This window comes from Amblyomma mixtum, chromosome 1 (genome assembly GCF_055824585.1).
Source record: "Amblyomma mixtum isolate Tamu chromosome 1, ASM5582458v1, whole genome shotgun sequence".
Taxonomy (NCBI): domain Eukaryota; kingdom Metazoa; phylum Arthropoda; class Arachnida; order Ixodida; family Ixodidae; genus Amblyomma; species Amblyomma mixtum.
In genome coordinates, this window is record NC_143012.1 from 235,350,103 (window position 1) to 235,377,078 (window position 26,976).

Genomic DNA, 26,976 nt, shown 5'->3' on the forward strand with positions numbered 1-26,976 from the left:
GTTCCGCCTCGTGATTATCGACCCACCAGAGCTCGATCCCCTTCGCCGTACCGCCGCTCTTCCTCTCCACTAAAAGTTCTAAAAGATAAACTGGAACGAATTCAAAGAATGGCTGCTCGGTTTATTTCGTCAAGATACAGAAGAAGGGACTCAGTGACGGAAATGCTGAACTCATGTGGGCTCGAGTCACTTCAAAATCGGAGAAAAAAATCAAGACTAAAGCTTTTCTTTCAGATAATTCAAGGACACTTCAAGATAAAATCAGATAGGTATGTTCAGCCTCCGGGAAGACGCAGCGCGAGAACAAGCCACAATCGATCAATCAAGCCTTACGACTCACGTGTTGATGTTTTTAGGTACTCTTTTTTTCCTGATGTCATCGAAATGTGGAATGCTTTGCCAGTTGAAGTTGTTGAGCAATCGGATGTGCACAAGTTCGAACGTTCTATCGATATTTTGTGTCGGGGCCACCCAACTTGATGTTATGAGACATGAAATTTTTCTGTTGTACATTGCATTTGTATTCCCTCCCTGTAACGACCCTCAAGCGAGGGTCAACAGTATCAATAAAGAAGAAAGAAGCACTCCGACCCGCTTCCACCACACCTGACCTTCGCTCGGAAAACTAGCTGGTGCAGTTTTTGGAGGGAAAGCTGCATGCTCTGGACACAGACAAATACCTCTGGAGCACCCGTCCAATATGGTTTCAGTAAGGGTTGACGGTTTAAGACTAGGGGCTTTGATTGACACGGGCGCTGCAGTTTCTGTTATTCATAGTGACTTATGTTCTCGCTTGCGGAAAGTAAAAACGCCGTACAATGGGCCCCCCTGCGTGGAGCTAACGGGGTCATCATTCGCCCATCCGCTAAGTGCACTGTCCGGGTTTCTATTGATGGTGTCTGTCACCATGTACAATTCGCCGTGATGTCTCCTTGTGCTTAACATGATTTTTGGCTGGGATTTCTTGTCTTCCGTCAGTGCTTTTATTTCGTGCCGTGACCGCATCGTCCACATGACCGAGAGCGACCCATCATCGGAAGTCCCCGAGCCCTGTCATCGCCACATTGCCGCTCAGATTCGGTTTTATCCGCTGGAAGTCAAAATCTTGTCACGCTTACTTCTGATACCATCGTTCATTGGGATGTGCTCATCGCGCCTTCTGATCGACACCTCATCAGGGGACTTGCCTTGCCGCCTAGCCTGGTTCGGTTTGAAAATGGATCTGCCATCGTCGCTGCCTTGAACACTTCCCGTGAACCTCTCGTGTTACCCAAAGGCACTTCTTTTTCCTGCACGTTGGACATTGCACCCGGTTTCCCTCGTCGTGCTTACAGCGCCCTCCTGCCAGGCGCGCCCTTCAGCGGACGTTTCTCTCTCCATCCTCTCTGCCACCATCAATCCAGACCTCCCGGCGTCGCAACGGCAAGAGTTACTGGACTTGCTTCGCAAGCACCAAGGCTCTTTTGAAGTGAGTTCCGCTACCCTGGGCAGGACTTCTGTTGCCGAGCACCGCATCGTTACCGAAGGTACCTCGGTTGTTCACCGCCGCCCGTACCGCGTTTCTTTCTCTGAACGCAAAGTCATCGAACCCAATGTCAGTGATATGCTCCGCCGAGACATTATTCGCCCTTCCGCCAGTCCCTGGTCTTCCCCGGTGGTTTTGGTGAAGAAGAAGGATGGGTCAGTGCGAGTTTGTGTTGATTACCATGCACTTAACAAAATTACTCGTAAAGACGTTTACCCCATGCCCCGTATAGATGATTCCCTCGACTCTCACCAGGGGGCTGAATACTTTTCCACCCTAGATCTTCGTTCCGGTTACTGGCAGATTCCCATGCATGAAGCGGACAAGGAAAAAACCGCGTTCGCTACTCTCGACGGCCTTTACGAATTTAATGAGAGAAGCCAACAGCCACAGAAACCAAGGGGCATAGGGGAATTTTTAATTAATTTGTTTATTTTGTGGTGTTGATCAATTTAGAATATTACTGAATATGTTATCGCTTAAAGCTAATTGATTAGAAAAGATTAGAAAGAAAAGCTCTACCTCTGAGCTACGGAGCCGTCGCCGTAGCTCAGAGGTAGAGCACCGGACGCGTAATTCGGAGGTCGTGGGTTCGGATCCCACCGGCGGCATGTGGTTGTTTTTTCTTCTGCTTTTCTAATCAATTAGCTTTAAGCGATAACATATTCAGTAATATTATAAATTGATCAACACCACAAAATAAATAAATAAATTAAAAATTCCCCTATGCCCCTTGGTTTCTGTGGCTGTTGGCTTCTCTCATATTTATAACAAGCCCCTCATTCCCCTTTCCTTGTCTGCTTACGAATTTAATGTTATGCCGTTTGGACTGTCTAATGCTCCTGCTACTTTTGAACGCATGATTGATACAGTTCTTCGCGGCCAGAAATGGAAAACCTGCTTATGCTATCTGGACGACATTGTTATTTTCTCAACTTTTCGTGACCACTTACGCCGCCTCGATGAAGTGCTCGCTTGCATCGCTTCTGCTGGCCTTCAACTTAATACGAAAAAGTGGCATTTCGCCAGGAAAGAAATCACGATTCTGGGCCACCTCGTCAGCCGGGACGGCATTCGACCCGACCCTGATAAGCTTGCCGCTGTCCTGAACTTTGCCCGTTGTTGTGCCTGAACCCTCATTCTGCTGGCCTGTCTGGGAAGCAGAGCCGTGGGACCGCCGTCGCGCAAAGCAAGCCCGGACTCGCCGCCATGGCACGGCTTGCAACGAGTCGTCCTGGCTCGCCGGCGCAGACCCTTCCTCCTCCTCCTCACTAGCGTCGGCTGGAGCCAATCCGAACGGTGGCCTGTGGCGTGACCCTATTGGAGCAGAGGAACGCCTAGTGCAGAGGAACGCAACGGTCACCGGCGGCTATAAGAACAGAGCCGCGCTGAGACGCAGTAGCAGACGGGCAGCAGACATGCCATCGTGCCAGAGAGACGCTCTCCGCAGGGCCTCGTCCTAGCCCGTTGTGCTCACGGCCCTTGTACATACCTTGTAAAAAGCCTTGTAAATACTGTATATAAACGTCAGTTCACTTACCGTCGCATCGACCGTTCTTCGCTCAGGTCTGCTCAACAGAGGCAGCAGACTGAGATGCCCCTCATTCCTAACACCGTCCCCAGCAGACTAAAGAACTGCGTAGTTTCCTTGGACTATCCTCTTATTTTCGGCGTTTTATACGAAATTTCGCTGCCATTGCCGCGCCATTGCATCAGCCTTCCCTTACACTACATTCAGAAATACGTCCGCTCCTGTTACGAATGTCAACAGCGCAAATCTCCACGTCGTTCATCTTCTCCGCTGCAGCCTATACCATGTCTAAGCCGACCTTTTCACCGCGTGGGCATCGATTTGTACGGACCACTTCCTTATACCGCCACCGGCAATCACTGGATAACTGTGTCTGTCGACCACCTGGCCCGCTATGTAGAAATAGCAGCGTTGCCAACCGCTACCACCGGTGATGTAGCCACTTTTATTCTGCGTCGCTTGGTCTTACGTCATGGCCCGCCCCGCGAACTTTTGAGCGACAGGGGGCGAGTTTTCTTGTCCGAAGTTGACGAAGCGCTTTTACGACAGTGTCGGACTGTACACCGTACCACCAGTGCCTACCACCCGCAAACTAACTGTCTCACTGAACGCTTCAACCCCACGCTTGGAGATATGATATCAATGTATATTGCTTCAGACCACTCTAATTGAGACGACGTCCTTCATTTCGTTACTTTCGCCTACAATACGGCCACGCAGACCACCACCGGATTCTCGCCGTTCCTTCTTCTCCATGGACGTGAGCGCTCTTCAACGATTGACACTATCCTCCCGTACAGCCGTGATCCCTCCGAATCTACTCCGATGCCGCAAGCCGCAAAAGCACGCTGAAGACTGCAGGCGCCTTGCGCGATCGCTTACGTCGGAACACCAGCTCCGTCAACAACCTCGCAGCGAAAGTCTCCAGCCGGTCAACACCTTCCCACCTGGCTCTCTTGTTTGGCTGCGGGTTCCTCCCGCCGCTCCGCACGTGTCCCAAAAGCTGCTCTCAAAGTACCAAGGCCCTTACCGTGCAATTCAACAGACATCTCCAGTGAACTATGTCGTCGAGCCTGTCACACCTCTTGCCGATCTCCGCTGCCGTTGGCATGAGACTGTTCACGCGCAGCGACTGAAGCCGTGCTACGACCTAGCCATATCTTGTCTGCCCCTTAAGTCGCCAGGATGGCTCCGTCATTGCTCGAGGGGTGATTGTGATGAAGAAGATGACCTGCAGTAGACCTCTGCGACTAGTCGAAGACGAGGAGGTCGAGGCAGAGTCAGTGGAGCAGGGTTGGAACGACTGCGCTCAGTGACCACCTTCTCCAGGTCCTCTAAATAAACTCTCCTGATACGAAACACTTCTTCCTCCTTCTCCTACGCTGATCGAAGCGCTCATCTTTTCGCCGCGCAGGGTATCATCGTATCGTCATTTAACTTGCATAACTGACACTGTATTTCACCTCGCCTATCTCTTATGCTACTTGGGTTGACTCTATTTAGACAATACCCTCGCAGGTGTGCCTCCCTGTAATGCGTAACAGTCTAGGATCTTACAGTTTGGAGCACACTGTGCAGCCTTCTTAAGATCTCTGGAGAACCTCAGGTCTTCACTGTGGGAAGAAAAGTGCCACTGTTCCCTATATGACGTGTGGCCAACACTGTACGTGTTCCTGATATTAGGCTTCTGGTCACCGTCTCCAGGGAATCAGTTCCGTCCAGCTCATACACAACACACCTCTCAGTGTAAAGACGGGATGGAAAGCAGATTTGCACCAGTACATTTTTCAAGTGTTACTGATACCTGCGTTATCATGCGTTACCTGCGTTGTGTGCATCCTCAAGCGTGGCCAAGTGCAAAGTGATGCTGCTCAACGTCCCGCGACTAACAGTACCTTGGTATCTTATGGTACCAATTTACTCGTTTTTATTCCCTGGATATTCCTCCTTGTTATTTCAGTGATGAAAAACTGTACTTGTTGTTTCTTGGCTACTGTGTTTGTTGAAGACACCTATTGATGACGACACCTCAAGTCACAGTTCGCCGAGCGTGAAACGGGAATAAATGCAGTCCACTAGAGTCTGCACTGGTTGGTTTCTCGTTCATGCTACACGCGAGGTCTTAACGTTACAACAGCGACGAGGAATACGTGTTGAGCTTCTCCCCATTGTTGCCGTAGGCCGTTTCATCCGCTGTCGCTGTCCTGGACTGCGTTCGCAATTCTTCGAAAATGCCGTTCGACGCAGAAACTAATGGGTGAAACCACCACCTTTAATGTCCTCGGGATTTCTCGCCAAAACCACCGGAAGTCATTGCAACATTAAAGTTTGACTTGGTTTATGGTTTATAGTGTTTAACGACCCAAAGCGACTGAGGCAGTGAGAGACGCCGCCGTGAAGGGCTCCGGAAATTTCGACCACCTAAGGTTCTTAAAAGTTCCCCACATCGCACACTACACGGGACTCTAGAAATTCGCCTCCATCGAAATTCGACCGCCGCGGCCGGGAACGAACCCGTGTCTTTCGGATCAGCAGCCCAGCGGCATAACCACTGAGCCACTGCGCGGCGGCTCATTGAAGTTGAACTCTCAATCACAACAGGCGGGTGAAGCAGCTGCTGACTACTTTCCATGCCGCAACAAACTGACCGACAATTATGGGTTGGGCTCTTTTCGCGAGAGATTGCGGCGCGACTGCATCGTTGCCGCAGACAACGATGATGGGATGCAGAGACGACGACTGTTGGAGCATCCAGACTCGATGTTCGGTATGGCGACAAAAACCACCATTGCGATGGAGGGGACAAACAAGGATTTTAAAGCGCTTTCAATGGCTCCCTCCCCATTTCTCGCACTAACAGAGGTCTTGTAGCGTGACTCTACAAAGCCGAAGCAGGAAGAAGCGTTCATTTTGTGTTTTTGCTGCAGTGGCAAGCATCTAGCGAAGCAGAGCCAGCACCTAAATAACGTGTGTGACAACCGTAGAGTCAAAGGCCATCTCTATCGTGTGTGCAAGGGGACTCTGTTGGACTCTGTGGTGCCTTATGATCTGTTTGTGTTGATGGGACTATTCAGTCTCTGGAAAAGCCGTATGATGGACAGACATGCCGTGCCACCAAGATCGTCCAAATCTGTGTTTCGTAAACAGTGTGCTTTGGTGAGGAGTGTATATGCTGCACGCGAAGAACCTCCAAGCTGGCTGCCGTGCCTAGATGCATGTGTGTGCCTCCCTGAATTTTGATGTTTTGATGGGGATGCAGTGTTGAGCTAGGGCTATGGCGGGCTCCTATAAAGCAGCCCGGTAACTTGAGACGCGAACCAGTTTGATTGAAGTTTTCCCCCTTTTTAAGGAAGTTCTTCCATGCAATAAAGAAAAAAAAAGAAAAGTGGCAAACACCAGTGAACCAGTGTCGCCGTGAAAAGTGGCAGGTGTGCCGGATGCACCCCAGGTAGGCAAAGTGTGGACTATTATAGCAATACAGTCGAACCCGGATATATCGCTCGAAGAGGGTTGCAAAATAGTTCGATATAGGCGAATGATATATATCCGGTCATTGCTTGCACCGGTGAAAAGTATCCGGTCATTGCTTGCACCTGTCCTCAGCCACATCTGCAATCTCGTTTTTAAATCTGGCAGTTATCCCAAGCAGCTGAAGATAGCTAAAATAATACCGGTCTTCAAAAAAGGCGATCCAGCTTTGCCAAATAATTATCGTCCGATTGCAATTCTTCCTTTTTTTGACAAAATTTTAGAAAAACTAATTGAAGTAAGGTTGTCTAGTTATATTGAAAAATTTAACATATTGACCGATAGTCAACACGGCTTTCGGCGCGGACTATCTACAGATACTGCAATAGCATCTCTCATAGATTACGTTAGACTAACAATTGATAAAGGAATGTTCTCAGGAGCAGTTTACATAGATTTTAGCAAAGCATTTGATTCCATTGATCACTCCATCTTGTTTCACAAATTGGAATCTTATGGTATCACTGGACCTCCCCTAATGCTCTTGAAGAGCTTTCTCTGTGACCGAGAGCACATAGTCTCTATTAATGACCATACATCTAACATAGCTTTAATTAACAAGGGTGTTCCACAGGGCTCAATTCTTGGCCCTGTATTGTTCTTACTCTACATTAATGATTTACCATCCTGTTTAAAGAATTGCAATAGTATACTATACGCAGATGACTCTACCATGCTATCATCGCACCAGGACATTAATCAGCTGATTCTTAACCTACAGAATGATCTTAATTCTCTTGAGCGTTGGTGCCACATTAACCGCCTGTCCGTGAACGTCACTAAAACTTGTTTTCAGATTTTCCATCCCCCTCAGAAGTCATTGCCCATCACACCACTTCTATACCTCAATTCTACTGCTATTTCACCGCAAGATCGCGTTTCTTTTCTTGGTGTTATCATTGACCCTCACTTAAAATTCCATCATCATGTAGCTGAAAAGTGCAAGAAAATTTCTTATGGGTTACGCGCACTAATTAAAGCCCGAAGCTATTTTCCAGTCCAAACTTTATTATCTCTTTACTACGCATTCATCCACAGCCACTTAAACTACGGTATCTCATCTTGGGGTAACGCCTATCATATTCATCTCTGGCCTTTAATAAAACTGCAAAAGCAAGCCATGCGCATCATAACCAATACCCCTCGAATGTCACCCTCCCGCATTTTGTTCATAGATTTAAACGTTCTACCTATCTCGGCCCTTTATTTTTACAACCTTGGTATCCTATTCTTTAAGATTCTTCATCATTATCTCCCGCTAAGCATATTTTCTCTCGGCACGACCATGAGCAACATCGTCACACGTTTTGCGATGCGTAATAACTTTTTACTACCTAAGGTCAGAACTAACTACGGCAAACAATGCCTTCATTTTTCATCCGTATCATTTTGGAATTCTTTGAACATAGACGTCAAACAAACTAATACGCTTTCTTTATTCAAGGTCAAACTAAAGCTTTTCCTTCTTAATTTGTGATTTTTTTGTTATGTTATTGATTCTATGTATCGCGGCATCTGTGTTTTATTTTACATTATCGTGCATTACATTGTTTGTATTTAAATATTTCAGTAACTAATATTACATTATGTGCCCATATTTATTCTGTTTCGTCGCTAATTAATGTGTTGTGTATTTTATATTATGTTGCATATTGAAATTGATTTTCATGGGAGGTCCCGCCCGCGGTCTTGTACCATGGGACCTCTCGCTGTATACAATTGTAACATTTATTGTATTACTCAATAAACTTTCAACTTTCAACTTTCAAAAGGTGGCAATAGATAAACTTATCTGTAACCTAGAAGGAAGAATACATTGCACCCATGCTAGAGACTCTCTTGCAGTGACTTGCCCCCTTAATGGCATGCTGGCAGCGCGCCGCTTGCTAGGCGTCACTAGGCGGCTCAGGCTATGAGGGACGCCGTAGTGAAGGGCTCCGGATATTTCAACCACCTGGGGTTCTTTAACATGGACTGACATTAAAGAACCCCAGGTGATTGAAATTTCCGGAGCCCTTCACTACGGCGTATAATCATACTATCATAAGACGTATAATCCTCTTACCACTACACTAGAAATAAAATAACCGCTCTAAGATTAAGGTGCAGGCCGCAGAAGCCATCGCTAAAGCAATCACCATCAAAATGCGCGACACCCAGCACCACGGCTCCACATTTTTAAACTCCCAAGCCGCCTGTTGTGCCTATACGAGTGGACTATACCAGTGCACGGCTCTCCGCGCATTGGGCGGCCATCTCCAGCATGATCATGCCATCAGCTGGGTCCCAAGACATGCCGCTCTTGATGGCAATATCAAGGCCGATGCCCTAGTTCTTGATTATACCAACCGAGCGGGGCACACTTACCCTTCTCTCTACCTCCTCTCAACGCATTTTTAAACCACCTAGATAGCCACCGCCTAAATAGGCGCCTCTACCCACTGCCACATTAGCAACTTTCTCCGACGGACTCCTTCCTACCACAAATGAGGCATCCAAACACTGACTGTCCCCAATCTCCGCTACCTACACCGCATTCACCCAAGATTATACGCAGATACATGTCCCTGATGTGTTGGTGTTCCTACATTTACACACACTACATGGATATGCCCCTGTAAACCTAACTACTCGAAGCCGCCCAACGCGGCCCATGAGCAGTGGGAGGTGTCGCTGGCCAGCGGCACACTGGATTACGAGCAAGCGCTAGTCGCTATCGCCGAAGGATCAGCGGTAGCTACTGGAGTCCTGGACAGAGGAGCCCACCCACAATCCGCTTCCGTCTCCTTTTACATAAATGCCTATTCTCTCTCTCTTTGTCATGCAGAGACTTTCCCTCTCACCTGGAGGCGGAAGATTTGAATATTTTCACATGTACAGATGGACAGCACGAAGAACCGAAAGCATATATAGAGGATTTCGTACTACGCGCGGACCACCTGAATCACGCCAAAGAATTCATGCGCGTGTAGCATAGCAGCCGCGCACGCTCACTGTGGTGAACTGTGTTGGTACGGTGATCCAGAGGTGTTAAGCTCTCTCGCAGCCCGAGCGCTTGGCCTGAAACTTTGCTGGATCTAGGCTCTGCTGAGCCACAACCCCTTTGTACATTTGGTGGAACCTGCTGTACGTCCTCCCTCTCATTATGGAGCTCCATAGCCGCACCTTACGTTCAGCGTCCTTTATGCCCGAAGTCAACAGCTAGACAGGCCCCATCCCGTCGCCTACCATCCTCTGTTGCGGCGGGCTCCGGCAGCGCGACACCAGCGTCTTCAGCGGTGCCAACGACTACGATGTCGAAGAATGGTTGTCTTACGAGCGCGTCAGCGCCCACAACAAGTGGGACGTTGCCACCAAGCTCGATAACGTCCTCTTCTATCTTACCGACGTAGCAAACTTGTGGTTCCACAATCATGAGGCCGGCTTGCCTACCTGAACTTGCTTCAAGACCTGCTTCTCGGAGGTATTCGGCCGCCCAGCTGTACGCAACTTTGCGCGCCGAGCAATGCCTCCGCTCCCGCGCTCAGGACACCAACGAAACTTTCACGAATTATATAGATGTTGTCGACCTGTGCAAGCGTATCAACCCATCAATGCACATGACCGATAAAACTAATAACATCTTGAAGGGTATCTCCGGCGACATGTTCCAGATGTTGCTAGCAAAGAATCCACACAGTCGTGTATGTTATCCAGCTTTGCCAAAGCTATGACACCCTCAAGAAGCCGACGACTGCGCCGGCGGTATGCAGTCTGGTTTCTGACCCGGCCTCACTGCTTCAGAAGATCAAGACATTTAAACGGGAAGAGATGGCTCACCAACTGTCGCTCCTACCTGTGTATGGAGACCCTGCGCCATCCCTTGATCCCATGCTTCAACGCACCATGAGGGAGCAGGTCGCCGGCGTTTTGCCCTCCAGCTCCCGGCTTCCGCCTGTGACTGCCCCTCTCACATACGCTGTGGTTGCCGCCAGACCACGACGCCACTACGCCTACGTTTCCCACCCATCTATCGCACCACTGCCACCTACACTGGCACCTATTTGTCGTCACCCGCCTCCTCGTCGCGCCATCATGAACCCATGGCGCACCCAGGACAACAGCCCCATATTGTTAAGAAGAAGACGAAGCTGGCAGTGGACGGAGCGCGGGACGGAGCGCGGGACGGAGCGCTCGCGCTAGGCCAGCGGCCGTTAAATCATCTCTTGTTCATGGTTTATCACGCCTCATTCTTCGGCTGGCCGAAACGTTACATTTGGTGTGAGGTGCTGGGGTCCGCTCATCGCCATCCTGGTCCCCGAGCTTCGGTGTCCTGCGCCTGCCGTGGACGCCGCCCGGCCGTACCCCAGCCCGCCCGACCTGGACCGACCTCGCCGCTCACCCTAGCCCCGTCCCCCGCCCGGACCACAGGACACGATGCACTGACGACAACGACCTTCATGACCCGACCGACCGAAGACCGACCCAAGTCCGACCGAAGTCCGACCCAAGATCCAAACGTGAAGACACCGCCCCCCTGCCCCTGCCGTCCGGTGCGTCCAAGGACCTCGGCCGTCAGGTCCTGGCACCCTCCGGCTCGGATGCTTCGTGGACCGGGAGTCATCCTTCGATAATCTCATCCACTGTGGCAGCCAGCACTTCACCATTTTGCCACTTCTTTCTAACCTGGAAGCCCATCACCGTTTCGACCATCCCTTCATTGACGTCTTCTGTTTACGATCGGGACAATCGCTCGGTGGCCCCGGGTAATCATAAGAAGAAGACGAAGCTGGCAGTGGCGTGGGACAGAGCGCTCGCGCTAGGCCAGCGGCCATTAAATCATCTCTTGTTCATGGTTCATCACGCCTCATTCTTCGGCTGGCCGCGACGTTACAATATGTAATGCCAGCGGCTTGTTGGGCTATGTCCCACGGCTTTGTCGCCAACACGCACGAGCTTCAGGGACGGAGCACGCCCATTCCGCTAAGACGCTACCCCTCCTTCACTACCCGACTACTCCGGCGCCTCTACGGACTCCTTCCATCTTGACAGTTCTTCACGCCGGTCGCCTTCTCCCCGCCATCGATCTCTCTAAACTAACAGCCGCAGTTCCCGAGGCAAGAACTGCGCTTCTATCGAACTGTCCAAGTCCTTCGTGTTCACCCGCGAATGTTGTCGAAGTGTTTGTTGATGATGTCGCCGTTCTCGCCGTTCTGAACACGGGCGCTTATCTATACGTTATTAGCGCAGCCCTTGACGAAGACGAACGTGGCCTCGCTGGCCATCTTGCTCGTCTGTGCCGCCGTCGCACGCCTCCGTACGTCACCGACCAGAGCCCGGCCGCCTATGCTCAGCCAAGGTCCCCTCTCTGTGCACCACTTCAGCACTCGCCACATTTTGACCGCCAGTTCTCGCCTGCGCAGTGCTCGCGCTCTCCACGACGTTCCGCAGGTAAAAACTGCGCTTTTTTCGACCTCCGAAAGTTCTGCCAGGTCCCCTAGAAATTTAATCGAACTTTCCATTGAAAACGTCGCTACCTTTTCGCTTGTATACATTGGAGCTGCTATGTCCGTTATTGACGCTAGACTTTACCGTTTACTTAGAAAGATTGTCCTGCCGCTTCCTGGTGTTTCACTCCGCACCGCAATACTGCACAGCCCACCAAGAAGCTCGGCACCTGTACGGCTCGAGTCAGGATCCAGGACGTTCTCTACGTCATCAGTTTTATTGTTCTGCGTGCCTGCTCTCAGCATATTATTTTAGGGCGGGGCTTCTTATCTCGCCATCAAGGCCGTGTGGAAGTCGAGCTTTCTCCGCTCTGCGACGCAACGACGGCCAATCAAATTCTTCAAGAGGCTAAATGTCATGTTGCGCAAGCTACCGATAACCCGCCTTTGTCTTCTGTCATTATTCCTATCACCTGCGCCTCTATTCCATGAGTACACAGTCCTCTTCACGCCGTCTTCTCTTTTCGTCTCGCGAAGACGTCTTCCTCTGCCTTACGCCATCTTTGCTGCACAAAATCAGCAATGAGTTTTTCTGCCCACCCACTTTTAGCCGTGGTGAGTGCGTTGGACAAGGCGATGTTACGTCTCGCTTTCGTCCTGGGGAAGACAACGACATGGCAGCAGCGAAACGCCGACTAACCCCGAGACGCGCGTTGGGTGAACGCCTGGATTGCCACGGAAGCCGCGTCCGTCTGCCCGGTTGAGCGAGCGTTTCCCCTACACCGAGTGTGAAAGCGCGTTCGAAATGCGCGGGAACGCCGCTCATGGACATTCCGGCGTCTGCGCTACGTGGATGACATCGTTCCCCCTCTCCCAGCGCGTGACGGCGGTGTGATCCCTCGGGAGTGAGAGTGTGTGTGTGTTGTGATTGGTGCAAGAGAGAACTTCCTTCCCCTGCAGGCCCGGCCCCCATCTAGGGACCCTAGGGAAAGGGAACTCTTTAAAAACCTCGGCAGCGGCACGGCCGGGGGGCTTTTTGTCATCGAATGGTCTTCTGATGAGCTGTCGTCATGCAGCGTTCCTGCAGCTCGCTTGTAAATATGTAAATTTTGTATAAAGTCTTCTCTCATTGTCTTTTCCCGCAGCCTCGTATTCGACGTCCCTCATTCCCTCTCCGGCACACGACCATGCTACCTCGTATTTAACAAACTGGTGGCAGCGTTGGGATGCTGCTACCTCATCCTTAACAGCGAGCGTGTCCGTGCCTGCCGGTCACATCGTTATAGTGCCGCCTCTATCGCCTAGTGCCCCGTAGTGCAGCCGCAGTCTCCTAAAGCCTCAATGCCCTCAGCCTGCCTCGTTCCTTGTCATCATCGCTTCCGGCTGCCTGCACCACCGCCGTCCACAACAACCTTTCTCCTGCAACGCCCTCAACTCCTCGACCTGCTGCACAGAGTGCGTGCGCGCTTCTTTTGACGCCAGGCAACCTCGGACCTCAACTGTGGTCGGACCTCAACTGTGGATCAACACATCTACACTGGTGCGCATGCGCCGTTACGCCAACATCTCTGTCGTGTGATCCAACACAGTTGCCCTATTGACTACCTCGTTGAACCTTTAGCCCACTTCAGCGACCTTCGCCGTCGTGGACGTGAGAACGTCCATGTTGACCGCTTGTAGCCGTGTTATGACCCTGCTATCCTTTCATAGCCTTCAGTCGCCAGGGTGGCTCCCGTTTCCTGTGAGGACCATATTGTAGCGAAGAAGTTGAGCCGAACGGCTAGAAGCAGCCGAAGAGAAGTGCGGCGGCCCAGCAAACTACCAGCTGCCAAACCTGTAAACCACTGCTCCGTTTCTGACGTCTAGCAGTGTCTTAAATCCCGCCTTACAGTTGTTCGCACTCCACATATGCAGCACATTCCACACGTTGTTTGCATGTATTTTTTCCATATTTTCAGCGTTGTGGGAGTGTGTGGCAGTAAAAGCTTCTTGGTTTAAAAAGTTTTTCCTGCAGCTTGAAGCGTTACTTCTTGGGATTGTTAAATTTCTCTCTACTTGTCCGTACTTGAACAGAGTACACGTGGGAAAGCAGGGGACACTTGACCTCCGCCTCAAGGGCTTTAGCGGGTTAATGCCTATATGTGCAGAATTGATCATTCTCTACTTAGTATTCATAGATGGCGTCGAGTCCTCGTACCACTACTAGCGCAATGGCGCAGCGGCTAAGGAATGCACCACTGCACAGCACATGGCTGTTTCTATCCCAGCCACCGGTAGAGATTGTGCGACCCATGTTGCTCTTCCCGAACAACCTTTCGTGACCAATCATTAAATCAAATGTCACCTGCCACGGCGGTCAAATTTACTCACAATCTGGTGGGCACGTTCTGATTACGCCAGAAGTTCACAAGATAAGAAACACAATTAAGACAAGACAAGATTCCTGCTCTGGATAGGTATGCCTCGAATAGTGCGTTCGCACTAATGAAGAAACTTCCAGCAGACTTACTATGTGTAGTGAAAATGTATATTGTAGCGACTGGAAGAGATAGGCGAGGAGCGAACACCGCGCGCAACGTTGCTGCTGGCAGACCTGCCCGATTTTGTGCCCCCGATTTGACCTGTTCTCGCCGCCGGCCTGTACGGCTTTTATGTCAAGGTGTGACATTTGGTGCAGGTGTAACCATGTCATGCACGCGCGCCCCGCCTCGTAATTACAGTCCGGTACTAAGTCCCGGCCGTCGGGTTTTCTTGGAGAAGCCCTCGGCAGAAACAGAGATTCGCGCTAGCCGACGTCAGCAAGGCCAAGCGCCGGAATTCGAACTCTTGCCCGAGGGATCGAGGAGATCTAGGACGAACAAGGTCACCATGACGTCCCAGTCGACACAAACCGACCCCGCGATTGCTCTGAGGATCGTCTACGTGCCTGTCACCCCAAGATCTGTCGCCCGGTTCCATGGCGATGGCCTTGACGATGTTGAAGACTGTGCCCAGCGCTATGAATGGGTAGCTGAACATCCCCTGTGGACACCCAACAATGCTTGCAGAACCTACACTTCTCCTTGGATGTCATAGCGAAATACTGGTTCGAAAACAATGAGGCTTCGCTAACATCATGAGAGACGTGCAAGAGGGAACTGGTACGCACGTTCGCGAACCAGCACCGGCGACAGCAAGCTGGAGATCTGCTCCACGCTCGCATCCAGGGCCCCACCGAAAGCGTCAGAAGCTTCGTCGAAGACGTGCTGCGTCTGAATGCCAGCGCCGACCCCCAGGCTACTGAGGAGAAAAAGGTGCGGGCCTTGATGAGGGGTGTCCGGAATGACATCTTTGGAGGCCTCATCCTCAATCCTCCGAACACAGTAGCCGGATTCATCGCTGAAGCGACTAACATCGAGCACGCATTGGCGACAAGAACCACACACTTTCAGCGACTGAGTGCCCTTCCTGTCGTCTCAAGCCTTACCTCGTCTGGCCTGGTCGCGAGGCCAACACACGCCCAGGCAAGATTCAAGATTCTTTGCTCAAAATATGTCACTGGTGTGTTGATAAGAGTGCGCTTCTGCGAGTTACGAGAAAAAAATATGTTAGTAATTACCAATATTGCCTTCACCTTGCCAATATTGCCTTCAGAGAGGTCTCACAGTACAAATATCTAGGAATTACTCTTAAAGGGCCACGGACCACCCCAGCTCAGCAGACACTCTCTACCTCTCTTTCAGCGAGCCTCCTCTCCTTCCACTCCCTCCTCGAAATTTTTCTCTCCCGCTCCTCGTCGAGTAGGCTCGGCAAGGCAAAATCACCCCTTCCTTCTCCGGTGTAAGCCGGAGGCGTGGTGTCTGTGGAGTGCGTCACAGGGCGACGTCATGGCCCCGCCTTCAATAGAATTCTTTTCTTGGTTTTTGCATTTTCTCCGCACACTGAACGATCGAGAGGCGCGATCGGCTCGACCACCTAGACTTGTTAGCGAGCGCATCCTTTCATACATCTGTTTGTCATTCCCAGTTAACGAGCCACCTTTTCATTTTCTTTTAGGCCTCCCCACCGTTTCACGAGCGGAGGGGCGGAAGTCGGTTGTGTTCGAAACACACGGCGAAGCGCGGACCCGGCAACCGCCCGTTTGCTTTTCTCCATGCGTGTTTGTGTTCTGTGTGTTTGTGTCTTTTCTCCGCTCCAAAGCATATGTCATTCATTGGAGTCAAGGCGTACGCAAGATGCACGAAAGATAAGCGGTATGTGTGCGGAGCGGTAAAGTGGGCGAGCGAGGGAAAGGCTCTGCTGCACTACTAATTAAAACCTTGTTTTGGGGGGCTCGCATAGAAGAAAAGAAACTGAGAAGGGAGCGCGCACGCAGAGCGTCTCGTGACGGGATCACGGCGGGGGGAGGGGGGGGGGGGGGGCGAGCCAACTCCCTCAGTTTTACTGTTTTTTTACTTTTTATGGCTAGGGTTCAAGGCTGTCGCCGCACGCTCCCTCCGCAGTGTTTTTTTTTTTGTTCCTTCATGCGGGTTTGTAGGCATGAGCCAGAACAGAAGGCGCTGCGGAAAGCGTTGTGCAGACGACGCGACGCCAAGGCTACGCCCAACCTTCTCCCGTCAGTCAGAACGATGCACCAATGGAGTGCCTTTAGCGAAAGTAGCCCCCCCTGACGTCAGCGGGGTGCAGAGTAGTGGGCCGGGCCCGTTTTTGAAGGAAGGAAAGAACAAACGGGCTTTGATTTGAATTTTCGCAGCTTTTCGGGGCGCGCATGGCTCTAGTATTTTGCAGAGGTTATCTTCGATGCCTCATCTATGCAGTGGGCTTGTTTTTCAAAAATGTCCGGACCCTGGTCAGTGGCCCTTTAACAACCGATTTTATTTTTATTCAATAAACCCCTAAAGGCCCTCAATCGAGGGTATTACATAGGGGGGCACTCATATTTCATGGGGCACTCATATTTCTGAGATGTGTTCAGTCGCTTTCTCTCAGCTTTGTTTCTTGAGACGTAAATTAAAACATACTCCTAGAAGTATTAAGCTTTTGGCTTACAAAACTTTTGTCAGGTCTCAGGTCCAAACTTGAATACTCTTCTGAAATTTGGGACCCGCACACCAAGAAAGATATCAACTAAAGATCGTCCAGAGGAAGGCAGTACGTTTCATTTTTAATAAATATAGAAGGTCTGACTCCCCAACACAGCTCATGAAAGACAATAGCCTTCCGTTGCTTCGTACGCGCATAAAACTTAACCATATTTTTTTCCTTCATAAAATTATCTCAGGCAAGCTTAGCATTTCTCCCTCTTCATTCATCAAGCACTCTACTGCTCGAAGGACCCGCCATACTAGGAAGCACTCCTTAAAGCCTCTTTTCGCTAAAACACACTCATTTAAGCACAGTTTCTTCCCTCAAACAATGGCAGATTGGAAAGCACTCCCTGAATCGCTTTTTAACTGTCCTACCGTAGAACAGGCGCTAAAAATATTTTTGCTTCAGTAAAAAGGAAGTGACTCTCCTGTATTCAATTATCAGCATGTATTTTTCTGTGTGGTTGTTATGTTCATCTTTTAAGTTCCATTTTTGCTGTGTGTCACATGAAATGTTTTCACGTGGTGTTGTGATTTGTGATTTCTCATGCGCCTCCTGCTTGGGCCAAAGCCGGCCTGGAGTATTTTGAAATAAATAAATAAATAAACACGGTGGTCCGCGAAATAACCCGTAACGTCGTCTGCGAGGAGCTGAAAAAGCTCACAGCTCCTGAACAGCCTGCATCTGTCTCCATCGCAACGGCTATTCGGGAACAACTGTGACCCACGATGGTGCCAGAAGACGTCCCAATACTGGCTGCAGCCGACCCATCAGATCTGAGATACGCTGCCACCGTCCGTCGTCCACCTCCCCGTCCATCGGCAATACCAGAGCACTGCCATTGCCGGCCCTCGACGCCGCGAGTTCCTGCCCCGGTCTGATGTATGTCTCAAGCCGTTTGGCCGCAGAAAGACCGACAAATGGAAGACTGCAGATCGGAGACCGCAGTGTTTCCACTGCGGTGAGCCTGACCACATGTATCGCTACTGTTCGTACCGCGAACTCGGCCTACAAGGTTTCAACCGGGCTGATCCGCGTCCCTGCTACGGTGAACAGCCCCGCGAGATAGAGGATTACTTTCGACGTTCTCCACCGCCGGTCAGCTCCACAACGCTCCCTCGGTCGCCGCCACCTCTCCGGCGTTCACCACCTCCTTGTAAGAAGCCAGCGCCACACTGCGGCTAGAGAATACGCACGGGGTGGCGGACGAAGAGGAAAAAATGAGCAAATGATACGTGGCGAAGAAAGCGTCCGGGAGAAGAGGAACAGCGCGGTAGGCGACGGACGTGGACAAGTTCTGCTGGTTTCCTCGAGTTCCGAGGCTTGGGCTTCCTGGCCGCAGACGTGCGGGTTACCAGACCTGGACAGCCGTCATCGAGAGCCTGGACATCCAGACCCAGGCGCCACTCTTCCCTTCCTGTCAGACAGCTTTTGAACAGGGGCCGCCTACGTCGACACCACTGCTTACCCGGGCTACCTGACCTGGAGGTCGTGCCTGAAGCCCACATGTGTGACTACTTCGCCCGATTCGCCAACCGCCGTGCCGCGTTTCCTCGGTGGAAAGAGAAACCATAGAGGAGAAAATGCGCGAAATGAAAAACGACGACGTCATTTAGCCATCCAACAGTCCGTGGGCCGCCCCTGTGGAACTGGTCAAGAAAGAAGACGGGACCCTTCCATTTTTCGTAGACCACCCGCGGCTCAATAAGGTGACCACGAAGGACGTCTACCCACTACCTCGCATCCATGACACCTTCGACCGTCTCCGTCATGCCCGCTATTTTTCGTCCATCGACTTGGAGAGTGGATACCGACAGATTGAAGTGGATGAGCGCGACCGAGAGATGACCGCATTTATAACACTGGATGCCCTCTACGAGTTGAAGTCCGAAGCTTTCTCGGTCTCTGCGTGTACTTCAGACGTTCCGTTCGGAGCTTTGCCCAGATCGCGGCGCCACTTTACCGCCTTACGAAGGATACGAAGGATAGCGTCGCCTTTGAGTGGACCAAGGAGCAGCAATCAGCATTCCGCCAATTACAACACGCCCTTGCAGCACCACCCACACCAGGCCATTTGGATCAAGACGCAGACACTGAACTCCACTCGGACGCCAGCAACAAAGGACTAGGGGCAGTGCTTGTGCAATTCCAGGAAAGCCCTGAGCAGACTATTGCGTATCCCAGCCGAACTCTTTCCAAGGCTGATGGCAATTACTCGACAATTGAAAAAGGGTATCTCGCTGTAGTCTGGGCCATTACCAAATCCCAGCCCTATCTGTACGGTCGCCCTTTTTGTGTCGTCCCCGACCGCCATTCGCTGTGCTGGCTCTCCAATCTCAAGGATCCCGTATACCGCCTTGCTCGGTGAAGCCTTCGGCTACAGGAGTACGACGTCACCATCTCCAAGTCCGGCCGCAAATATCATAATGCTGACTGCTTGCCCCGAGTCCCCGTGCAGCAGGCGCCAGGAAACGAAAGTGACGACGAGTACGGCTTCCTTGGAGCATTGGACACGACAGATATAGCTGCTCGGCAATGCAATGATCCTCAGATTGGTCAGTTTATGGCGCACCTAGAAGGCCACGAAGAGGCGGTGCCCCGCGTTTTCCTGCGTATTGTGCCGACGTTCAGGATTATGCACGGAGTGCTGTACAAGCAGAACTCCGACAGCAGCCTGAGGTCGTGGCTCCTTGTTGTGCCGGCAGACCTGCGCACCGAAGTCGCAGTAGCTTGTCACGACGATCCTAAAAACTTGTCACCTTGGCTACAGCCGGACACTTCCACGTATTCGAAAAAGATACTACTTGCAGAAACTTCCTAAGTACATCCGCCACTACATAAGAACTTATCGAGAGTTCCAAAGGCGGTAAACACTGCCCATACGACCAGCTGGTCTTTTCCAGCCATTCGATTCACCGCCTGCTCCGTTCGTCACTACAGGAAGGGATTTTCTCGGCCCATTTTCAACGTCGCAGTCAGGTAACAGGCACATTATCATACCGACGGACTACCTAACGCAATGTGCGTAGTCCCGTATACCGTATACGGTTCTTCGCAGCATCGGTGAACTTAACTACGAAGTGCTGCCCGAAGAAACGCGACCGCCATCACGTTGTTCCCCCCGGCCTGGCATTTTACACGTAGTCCGGTTTAAGCCGTACTACGCGCGACGATCTAACTTATTTCCCCTGCCTTTTATGTCGGCCAGCAGGATTTGTTGTGCTCGTGTGTGGTGTCCTGCCGTGTGTTTTTGCTATCGTATTAGCATCAGGACGATGGTTCTTTATAGGGGAGGTAGTGTAGCGACTGGAAGAGAAAAACGAGGAGCGCTGACGACGACGTAGCTACGGGCGGACCTGCCTGTTTTCGTGCCCCTGCTTTCACCTGTTCTCACCACCGGCTTATACGTGAAGCCGTGACAATATGACATTGCGTGCTGCCCCGTGCCTACTACAAGTCCTCGCTGTTCTACGCCTGCAAGAGTTATTCGACCTCCAGAACTGCAAATAAAAGGCATCGCGCAGGCATAAACCTACTCAGCTGCGCAGTGGAGATTGAAGCACAGGGCAAGTAACACCATAAAAAGCATTGCGACTGCAGAAATGTTCTTGGATGTGATGTTATTAATGGGGAATTTCGAAAACAAGAATAAGCCCATGCCCATAGATAGCCTACAAAGTGTAAAGTTATATAATTCGGACATACATAGCTTGTTGGCTTCCATTCCGGAAAATACTGTACATCTAACCCTGCTCTACATGGTGATCATTCAGGCAAAGCACACAGTTGAAGTTTTCCAGAAAGGCTCTCAAGAGGTTGGCATATATAACTCTTCATAAACACTTGTAGGGGCCCAGGACAAATTGAATTCGGCCTGTATCGACAGACTACTGCCTTCTAATGGCAAAGATGCTACTCGTACTCAAATAAGAGCTTTTCTAAGTTAGAAACGGTAAAAAAAAAATGAAATGCTGCTATCGCCAACGACATTCGTCTTCTCACACACATTGCGATGCGTCAGAGGGCAGCGGGGGCAGCCACACCGCCAACGCACGGCGCGAGATCGTTGGGCTGATGACCGGTGCTCGGACCGCCATTTTGGCTAGCTGTCCTTAGGTTGTTTCCCGGGAAATCTCATTACAGTTTGATGGAGCTGTGCTGGGTACAGCCTTTGGCTATACGTCGTGGAGCTTCGCAGCAGAACCATCGCGTCAACTATGCCCACCGACGCAAGCCAGTTATCTCCCCTTCGCCTGCGCCCGTCGTTTGCCCTGGCGTTCTCCGACAACGGGACCGAGCCATCTTTACCGGGTCTGATGACCACGACGTGGAGGACTGGCTTGCCTCCTACGAGCGGGGAAGCGGCCACAACCGGAGGGACGACGCCATGAAGCTGAACAACGTGGTGTTTTACCTGTCGGACGTGGCCAGCCTACGGCACACAAACCACGCAGCAGACTTCACCACCTCGTCGGTCTTTAAACGAGCCTTTGCTGTTATCTATGGGCGCCCTGTACGCAAGGTGCGCGCCGAACAGCACCTGAGAGTGAGAACCCAGCTGCAGGGTGAATCGTTCACCAGCTATATCGAGGATGTCATAAACCTCCGTACAAAGGGGAACTCGTCTATGTCCGAGGCGGACTGGATAAAGCCCGTCCTGAAAGGCATTGAAGCTGAAGCATTTCAGATGCTAATCGCCCGGAACCCTACCACCATTTCCGACGTGTCCACCCACTGTCAGAGCTACGATGAGCTCCGCAAGCAGCGCATTTTGGTGCCATCAACTTCCGTGCACCCTGATTCGCTTTCCAGCCTCGCAGTGCCGACATCTCACAGCTCGCTGCTTGTACAGATCAAAGATTTTGTGCGCGAGGAGGTGGCTCGACAGCTGTCACTTCACGGCGTTCAGGGACCTCCCTCCAACCTGGTTTCAACCCTCCAAATTGTGATTTGCGAGCAAGTGTCCGAAGCGCTACCACCTGTTCGTCCGCCGGCTCCTGCTACAGCGCCACTCACATACGCCGACGCCGTACGAAGAGCAAGGGGCCGACGCGTTTGTCCCATTCTATCCTCCGATGCCGCCGACTGCCTTTCCAAGCCGGTCACCCCTTGCTCATCTTAACCCTTGGCGCACCCATGTCAAACCTTCCCATTTGTTATGCATGCGGTGTCCCTGGTCACGTTGCGCGTCTCTGTCGTCGCCGTGTGCTACCACCCGTGGATGACCCCCGAACCGACGTCTACGTGGCACCACAGCCCCCGCCACGTCCGTCCTCTGCCGAACAGCTTGATGCATACGACAGCATATCAATAACTGCCGGTCCGAGCCGATACAACTGCATGTGGCTTTTATTTTTTGGGCACCCTCATACCAAAATAAAATGTTTTCATTCATCAATAAATCAGCTCACGCGGGGGTATTTCATCCATCTGTGCTCGTTGCGCCCTTAGGACACCAATGCCAGGACACTTGGCATTGGCGACGGCGACGACAGGGAACGAACATCGCCTAAGCACAGCTTGCTTTTTCTGCAGGTTAGTGCTTGGATATAGTTTTTAAACCCATTATTGTTGCTTCGGTCGTCGCCATTGCCAAGTTGTTCACAGTTGTGTGCACCCTTGTCTGCCGTGGGGCGTCCTGCACTGATGGCGAAAGAACTAGCAAAGTTAAAGGAAGAGATAAGACAAGAGTTCACCCATTTAAAGGCAGAGCTTCAGCAGGAAATCAAAACTGCTCAGGCGTCCCTGGAAAGGGATGAACGAAGTGAAATTCGCGAACTACGCAACGGGCTAAAGAGTTTGACCGAAAGTCTTGAATGTGCACATGCTGAAATTGAAACACTGAAAAAGCAACTTAATAGTGAGGTTGAAAAAAACGCAAAGCTAAGCACTGAAAAAGATAACGCTGAAGCGAAATGTGCAGCTCTGGAACAACAGAATGAGGAGCTTGAAGAGCGAGTAGTTCACTTAGAACAGTATTCAAGAAACGTGAACTTGGAAATTCAGGGAGTCGTAGAGGAAGAAGAGGAAAACATACCAGAAATCCTTACCAAAATTGGAATTGCTATCCATGAATCAATCACAGACAGTGATATTGAGATATGTCATCGTGTTCCCACCCGTAATGACGGCAAAACAAAGAACATAGTTATTCAATTCAAGTCCCGCGCCAAACGCGACAGCGCTCTTGAAAAGGCCAAAAAGACTCGCCTCGCAAACAGAGATATAGGATTTGATAGCTCCGAACCCATATGCATAAATGAACACCTTTGCCCTTCCTGAAGAAGCTCCACAGCTTGGCCAAACAAAAGAAAAAAGAACAAAACTGGAAGTTCGTGTGGGTTCGTGGCGGAAAAATCTTTGCTCGCAAACATGAAACGTCAAAAGTTCTTCGTATGCAATGCGAAAAAGACATTGGAAAGATTCAGTGAGCACAACTTATCTAGTATCCCATCTTGTCATTCAGAAAGGCATTACAGTCTGTTGAAGTTAACAATCTTATCACATCTGGAAACATGAGAGGTCTTAAATGCTTCCATCTGAACATAAGATCAAGTCGCAACAACGAAGACATACTTAATATTTTTCTTGAAAACTTTACCTTTCCTTTTGATGTGGTCATGTTAACGGAAACGTGGTCTACAGCAGAATGTGATGCTATAACTGATGCAAATTATAAAACCTTCTTTTTGAACCGATCAAAAAAGCGTGGTGGCGGAATTCAATTGAATATTCGGAAGTGCTTTCAGTGTGACTTACTTGATCAGTTCGCTGTCATCAATGACTACATTGAATGTCTTGCCGTAGTTAGTGAACCCTACATTTTTGCTGTGATTTACAGGCCGCCTGATGGGTGCATGAGCAGTTTCTTTGAATGTCTTGAAACCTTACTTGACTTTTCAAATAAGAATGACTACACAACAATCCTGGGAGGTGATCTTAACATAGACCTGTTTACCTCGTCCACCTCTGAACATTTCTTACAGACAACACTCTTCTCGCAAGGCTACAGTACCTAATATGATTCAGACTCCCATAAGGATAACCTCAAAATCATCCACACTGATAGATCTATTCATAACAAACCTGCCTAAGCACGAAACAACAGCAGGTACAGTTTCATCAAATATCAGCGACCACTTGGCAATAGTTTTACTCTGTAAAACAACACCTAAACGTACGAATACTGTATCACTTCCAAGCAGAAAAATTCAAAACATCAGTGAGTCTACAATATCCACTATTCGTAGTAAACTTATACAGACAAACTGGAGTGATGTTTATAGCACAACATCAGCTGATGATGCATATAATAACTTTTTAAATCCTCGGTGTTGACTTCATCCGTGAGAATGGGGCCATTATCTATCTCCGACAGCGCACAGTTACCTTTTGTAGGGACAATGCCGATGACACTTCCGACATTCGCCCATGTCACTCCGCCCTTCGAGTTTCCTCCGAGAGTGTTTTGACCCCGCCACGCTCCAGTGTTTTCGTCACTGCCGACTGCGATGGGCTCCGTGACGGGACAGCCTCGTCCACCTACGTAATGGTAGGTCCCAACTACTGGTTACCACTTTCATACACGAACCTCGGCACTTCTCCCGCGCCAGAGCGATCGCGTTCGCCGACCAATTAGGTGATGTTTCTGAATGCTTGGCGTGCGCCGCCGTGGACTCTCCGCACATGTCTTTCGATCGTATTGACATCAGCTGAGGGCGCTCTACGTACCTTAATGCATCAATACACAGCCTGCTTCGAGTCTTCTTCGAACGTTCAATAGATAGCCATTATGAAAGCCGCATCATCACGAGCTACGATGCCCGCAACATACGCCAACAGCCGAACCGTATTTCACCTAAAGAACGCGAGGTCATCCAAACACAAGTGAAGGAGATGCTCAATGACGACATTATTCAACCATCTCAGCGTCCGTGGTCGTCGCCTTTCGTTTTGGTTAAGATGAAGGATGGAACGCGGCGTTTTTGCGTCGATTACAGGAAGTTGAACATCATAACTAAAAAGGACGTATACCCACCGCCCCACATAGACGACTCGTTCGACCGACTTCGCCGGGCCAAATACTTTTCCTCGATTGATTTAAAGAGCGGGCACTGCAGACTGAGATTGATGAACGGGAGCAGGAAAAAACTGGCTTAATTACTCCCGATGGTATATGAATTTAAGGTGTTGCCCTTCGGTCTCTGTTCAGCGCCGGCGACGTTTCAGCGCATGATGGATACAGTCCTCGCTGGCCTCAAATGGCAAACGTGTTCAGTTTACCTGGATGACGTGGTCGTGTTCTCTGAAACCTTTTGGGTAATTCCACGCCAACTGATCCAGACTTTGCGTCGAGCATCTTCGATTTCTTTGAAAAAATGACGGCATATTGCTTTACTATGAGAGACATTATGGCAAAAATGTTTTTTCGTGCCGTGGCCGCCATCTTAAGTTTGCAAGCGGTACCAAAACCTAGTCATACACACAAAAAAATTGTAAAAATAAACTTTTTCAAGCATCATTATCAAACTTTCTTTTTGTACAAATAAAACACATTGCTCTTTCTTATTGCCACACTTATTTTAGACACTACCGGCGCCCCCGTGCGGTCTGTCTTCGTGCTTTGTCGCGCGCCGGACTTCGTCGTCTTCTGCTCGGTTTGGTCGGCTGCGCTCTGCCCAGTGCTCTTGCCAAGTACTGTTCTGCCAGGGAGAACGTTCTACCGGCGTCCGGTGACATTTTGGTGGGGGTGCTGGGTGTCGCTCCATGTACGAAGATGTCCCAGGAACATCCAGCGCTCAGCCACACCCCCTGGACACGACACCTGTCCTCAAGTCAAGCCGCCGCTTGAGAGGCTTAGCCCCGGAATACAATCCCCTCACCGCGCCACCCCGCACGATGACCTCTACGGCGGCCAGCCAGACCATCCAGCAATCTGTTAGTTCGCCACTGCTACTTGTTCACACGCCTCGTACGCCCGCCACCTTATGTTTGCAAGCTGTAGGAAAACCTTGTCACACACACACAAAAACTTGTAAACATACTTTTTCAAGCATCATTATCAAACTCTTTTTGTACAAATGAAACATATTGCTCTTTCATATTGCCACACTTATTTTAGACACTCTACCGGCGCCCCCGTGCGGTCTGTCTTCGTGCTTTGTCGCGCGCCGGACTTCGTCGTCTTCTGCTCGGTTTGGTCGGCTGCGCTCTGCCCAGTGCTCTTGCCAAGTACTGTTCTGCCAGGGAGAACGTACTACCGGCGTCCGGTGACATTTTGGTGGGGGTGCTGGGTGTCGCTCCATGTACGAAAAGGTCCCAGGAACATCCAGCGCTCAGCCACTTTCCCTGGACACGACACCTGTCCTCAAGTCAAGCCGCCGCTTGAGAGGCTTAGCCCCCGAATACAATCCCCTCACCGCGCCACCCCGCACGATGACCTCTACGGCGGCCAGCCAGACCATCCAGCAATCTGTGAGTTCACCCCCGCTACTTCTTCATACGCCTCGTACGCCCGCGTCGTTCCATTGTGACAAGTTTGAGGATGTGGAAGACTGGTTGGACAGGTACGAAAGGGTCGCTGAATTTAATATGTGGGACGAGGACAGCAAGGTTCGGAACATCCACTTTGCCCTCCAGGACGCCGTCAAGACGTGGTTCGAAAGCACGAGTCCGCCATCCACACCTGGCAAGACTTCCGGCGGCAGTTGCTGGATACGTTCTGCAGCAACGAACGGAGGGAGCGTGCTGAATTGGCCCTGCAATAAAGAGCGCAGCAGCCAAACGAGAGCGTGGAGATGTTCGCGGAGGACATGACGCGGCTTTTCAACCGCGCTGATCATTCGATGGCGGAAGCCAAGAAGGTGCGCCATTTGATGTGGGGAGTGAAGGAGCAGTTG

At 50.7% G+C, this 26,976-nt stretch overlaps 1 protein-coding gene across 6 annotated transcripts in view; it reads right to left on the bottom strand.

Moving 5' to 3' along the window:
- LOC149371177 (uncharacterized) overlaps positions 1-26,976 on the bottom strand; it is a 165,752-nt gene that overhangs the window by 67,087 nt on the left and 71,689 nt on the right. The window contains exon 3 of one of the 6 annotated variants that reach the window (XM_089564807.1): positions 8,651-15,286. The exons of 4 other annotated variants lie outside the window; for them this stretch is intronic. In XM_089564807.1, coding sequence (XP_089420933.1) covers positions 15,233-15,286 — 54 coding nt within the window. In that variant the 3' untranslated portion in view covers positions 8,651-15,232. Of the gene's footprint in view, positions 1-8,650; positions 15,287-16,348; positions 24,620-26,976 lie in introns of those variants that run through there. One more of the 6 variants, XM_089564803.1, reaches the window with a different exon arrangement.